Below are 5,000 nucleotides of genomic sequence, written 5' to 3'. Positions count from 1 at the left end.
ATAGTCAACAATAGCCCTGAGTGGACAACTCTTTCTACCTATCCTCAGGGGACACTAGAGGGAGTGCTTTCTGCCTCTCTCTCTTTCTATCTCTCTCTCTCACACACACACACTCTCTTTCCATCTCTCGACCCCCATGTGTGTCTCTCTGATACTATCCCTCTAGGTTTATTCATCTCTCTCTCACTCTCTCTCTCTTATTCTCTCTCTCTCTCTCCATCTCTCTCTTATTCTCTCTCTCCGTGCATGGGTAATAGGACTTTTCGCATTCAACATTTATAAATGCCACTGGAAATATCAGCGGCGTGTTGTAATGTTCAACAGTGGAGATGACAGGTCTCCATCAGAGGCAGGCCACGCCGTCGCAGGTCACTCTGTTAATTATTCATCCAACCGCTCCTCTCTTCCTCCTCCTCCTCCTCCTTCTCGAGTCTCTTCATCTCCTCTGTTGGATGATGAAGGTAATCTCTTGTGAGCGCCACTCACGGTTAAACGCATCACTTCCAGGTAGCCCCAGCTGCCCCAATCACGAAAATAAACACGCCCCCGCAAACAAACAGAGGGAGGGAGGGAGGGATGGAGGGAGGGGAGAGAGAGAGAGAGAGAGAGAGAGAGAGAGAGAGAGAGAGAGAGAGAGGGCTGTCGTACTTGCTCGGGGTTATAACCACACGAGCATAAAGCTGACAGTAATGCTGGCGAACACACCCTGACACCCCGTCAGAATATCTCAAAGGCAGAGAATTTACACTCATTTTAGTGGCGAACATGCAGACATCAACTCCCAGATCCACGCAGGTTTGAACTGCCAGTCTGCCTGAGGGAGCCTTCGCCAGTGTGTTTACCCTCTTCTTTGTCTCACCATCACGCAGGAAGAAAGGGAGGGAAAAGAGAGAGATAGAGAGGAAGAAAAGAGAAAAAAAGAGAGGAAAAGGGAGAAGAAGGGGAAAAGGGGGGAGGGGGGGGAGGGGGGGGAGGGAGGGGGGGTTCACCACGGAAAAATGTCAGAGGATGATGAGATTTCACACTCTCTCTCTAAATCTCCATTTCCCTGCAACACTTTAACTAGCTCTTAATTAAAGCAGCTTACTGGCAGACGCAAGGGAAGAAAAGAGAGAACGACATTACTGTCAGACGCATAATGACACAATTACCATAGTCATAAGAATAGTGCCTGTTTAATGAAGGCATGTATACTCTGTACAACAAGATGTTTCTGGTAGTGGAATGACAAAAAAAATCCTCCTTCCCTGCCAGAAAGGAAAGAGGTAGGGGGTGTGTGCATGTGTGTGTGGGGTGTGGGGTGCAGAGAGGGGGGGTGTGTAAGAAACAAATTAGGCCCCTGAAGCCTTAAAAAGGAGAACGGCATTAACAGGAGAACTGGGATTCCTTGACAGACTACAATATGCTGCAGTGCGTTTCAAATGTTTCCCAGAACACAGTCACACACACACACACACACACACACACACACACACACACACACACACACACACACGCACACACGCACAGACGCACACACACACACACACACAGTCACACACACACACACACACCACACAGACACAGACTCACACACATACACAAATGCACACTTACACGCACACACACAGGGACACACATACACAAATGCACACCCTCACACACACAGGAACACACACACACACACACCTACACACAGAGATGTAATCAAGGGACCATTCTGAGTTTAATGTGTGATACTTCAGAGCTGTGCTAATCACCATGTAGATGCCTGGGTGGCACAGATGAAGTTTACACACCACCCAATGACCCAGAAGACCTCACATGCCTCCACACACACACACACACACACACACACACACACACGACTGCAGTAAATTGGCCTGTCATGCTGTGTCTATGATTTTCCACCCATGGATGATTGTTTCACAAATGAGGCTAACATGGCTAACATCAGGGCCCATCAGATGGTTTGAATGGCTTTCAGAGTGAGGGGTCTCACTGAGTTACACATCTCCTCTGAACACAGAGTCCTACAATTAGTCGAGGGAAACACGTGTGAAATATTTTATTGTGAGTTTGCTCCACCAACCTTATAAGGTGTGATGAGCTGTATTTGCATTTAAAATACAGTGGCTAATATAACTCTGTCCTAACAACAGTATATGACCAATATTAGTACACATGACATACAGTACCTAATATAAATATGTCCTAATAACAGTATATGTCCAATATCAGTACATATGACATACAGTAACTAATGTAGCTCTGTTCTAACTACCCAATATCAGAACATACAACTTCAGGCGGGTGGTGAACCGAGTGCATCTGGTACATTTGTTTGAGCAGATAGACAGTAGCTGAAATCTCCACACTAGATCCATCTGGACCCAAAAAAAATGCAGATCTGGACTAGATCCAATCTAGATCCAATCTCGATCAAATCTGGACCTGGTTTAAATATAATCCAGACTTTTTACCTAATCCAATCTATATCCAGAATAAAAAAAACAGAGTTAGTGAGCATCTACATGTGCTTGCTTGGTGCAATTAAAATGCACTTGCACTTAAAAAACTTAAAATGCACTTAAAATGCAAACTAAAATTAAGCAAAGCGCAGCCTTTTCTCTTTTACTTAGTAACAAGTACGGCCCAGCACCATACTTGTGCTGACTGTCCAGCACTAGACCGAGCACAAGAAAGATTAAAGAGACTGGGTGAAGCTAACAGGCTCGTCTGAGTGAAGCTAACAGGCTCGTCTGAGTGAAGCTAACAGGTTTGTCTGGGTGAAGCTAACAGGCTCGTCTGAGTGAAGCTAACAGGTTTGTCTGGGTGAAGCTAACAGGTTCGTCTGGGTGAAGCTAACAGGTTTGTCTGGGTGAAGATAACAGGTTCGTCTGGGTGAAGCTAACAGGTTTGTCTGGGTGAAGATAACAGGTTCGTATGGGTGAAGCTAACAGGCTCGTCTGAGTGAAGCTAACAGGTTCGTCTGGGTGAAGCTAACAGGCTAGAGTGAAGCTAACAGGCTCGTCTGGGTGAAGCTAACAGGTTCGTCTGGGTGAAGCTAACAGGCTAGAGTGAAGCTAACAGGTTCGTCTGGGTGAAGCTAACAGGCTAGAGTGAAGCCTGCTCCTGTTCCTGTATACTCCTGTGACGAGCCTACCTGCCGCTGATGGTGATCTCGTCCACGCCGTAGTAACGGTGTCGGTAGGGCACGCCGAGCTCCTGCGTGTGGTACTGTCCGAGCAGCTGGATGCGCACCTCTGAGGCCAGCACGAAGTCCTGCAGCGGCGGGCTGTTGTAGAAGTCGTTGTAGCCCGGACGCAGGTTGGGCTCCGGGGTCAGCACACTGAAGGTGATGTTCCCACGAGAGAACGGCACAGCGCTGAAGAGTGGGGAACATCAGAGAATGAAAAACGGAGGAGAGAATGTTTAGATTTCCTACCCACAACATCTTCTATGCATTTTTGGATAGGAAGGGGTAGGGCATACTTTGCGTGCAGGGATGTATTACTGCACGGGCCTACCGGGCCAGGCCCAGGGGCCCAAGGGGTCAGGGGCCTTGAAGCCCAAGTCTTTGCATGGAATCATTGCCTCAATATCAACAAATCAGGATGTAGGCTATGAATCTGATTGAATTTAGTATTGGCCATCCCCAAAATGCACCAGAATACAGGAAATCACATCAAACAAATAAAAAAAATTCGGGGGGAGGCCCCAAACCCCCCCTCTCACATATGCGACAATTAGTGGGGGGCCCTTCATACATCTGGGCCCAGGGGCCCGAAAGTTCATAATCGGTCCATGTTTGAGTGCATGTCTGGTGTGTTTGCAGTAGAGAAGGAACAACAATGCGCTGAGGAGAGTTAAGGCAGGAGAACAGACTACCGGTAGAACATCTAGGAGAACAGACTACCTGTAGAACATCTAGGAGAACAGACTAGAGGTCTGCACTCCCGCGGTAGACCCGCGGGACCCCACGCAAAAGAGTGCGGCGTGGGACAACTTTTGAAAGCTCTTTGCGGGAGTGGGCGGGATGAGAGAGGTGCGTTCGCGGGTGCGGGACAAACCGATGATTCACTGCACTCCCGCAAATTAAATATGTGCGTAAAATTAAAAATGGAAATGATTAAAGTACTGTTCATAACTATAGTTCAGCTGGATGTTCTGTTAGGCAGCATTAAAAAACGGGGTTTTGAAAAATCAGTCCCGTGCAGACCTCTAGAACAGACTACCTGTAGAACATCTAGAGGAAATATGACAAATATCTCTATGGCCTATCCTGGGTTCATGTCTGTTTAGTGTTTATGGTTTATGCTCATTTGTGTGTGCTTAGGTCTTGCTTGTGTAGCTTTCCTGCAAATATGTCAGGAAGAATTGGCTTAGTATACTTAATTGCTAGATAATGTGTGTGTGTGTGTGTTTTTAGTGGGCTAGCTCATGGCACTATGCATGTTTCATGAGGATGTGCTACCTCACAAGTAAATGTACTGTATGTACTGTATGTTATCTAGTGTGTGTATGTGTGTTTTTAGTGTACGAGTTCACGTGTTGTGTTGTTCACATGTATGCTTTTAGTGCGCTAGTTCATGACTGTATGTACTGTATGTCTCAGTCGGATAGCTTGTGTGTGTATGCATCTTGAGTCAGCTAGTGTCTGCTGGTGTGTGTATGAATGTGGTTGGAGATTATGGGCTAGTTCATGTGTACATGATTACATAATGTGTTCAGTGGCCCAGCTCATACGGGGGGGGGGGGGGGGTGTATATGTATGTGTGTGTGTGTGTGTGTGTGTGTGTGTGTACTTTTAGAGTTGCTCATGCGGGTGAGTGTGTGTGAGTGAGTGAGTGAATGAGTGTGTGTGTGTGTGTGTGTGTGTGTGTGTGTGTGTGTGTGTGCTCATGCGGGTGAGTGTGTGTGAGTGGTGTGTGTGTGTGTGTGTGTGTGTGTGTGTGCATGTTTAGAGTAGCTCATGCGGGTGAGTGTGTGTGAGTGAGTGAGTGAATGAGTGTGTGTGT

At 47.0% G+C, this 5,000-nt stretch overlaps 1 protein-coding gene across 1 annotated transcript in view; it reads right to left on the bottom strand.

Annotated features, from left to right (window-relative positions):
* ush2a (Usher syndrome 2A (autosomal recessive, mild)) overlaps positions 1-5,000 on the bottom strand; it is a 302,735-nt gene that overhangs the window by 274,081 nt on the left and 23,654 nt on the right. Inside the window, 1 exon segment of the mRNA XM_042073212.1 lies at positions 3,146-3,367. Coding sequence (XP_041929146.1) covers positions 3,146-3,367 — 222 coding nt within the window.

The sequence above is a fragment of the Alosa sapidissima genome, chromosome 19, assembly GCF_018492685.1.
Source record: "Alosa sapidissima isolate fAloSap1 chromosome 19, fAloSap1.pri, whole genome shotgun sequence".
NCBI classification, from domain to species: Eukaryota; Metazoa; Chordata; class Actinopteri; order Clupeiformes; family Clupeidae; genus Alosa; species Alosa sapidissima.
The sequence above is the reverse complement of the archived record's forward strand: the minus strand, read 5'-3'. Positions and strand labels throughout refer to the sequence as shown.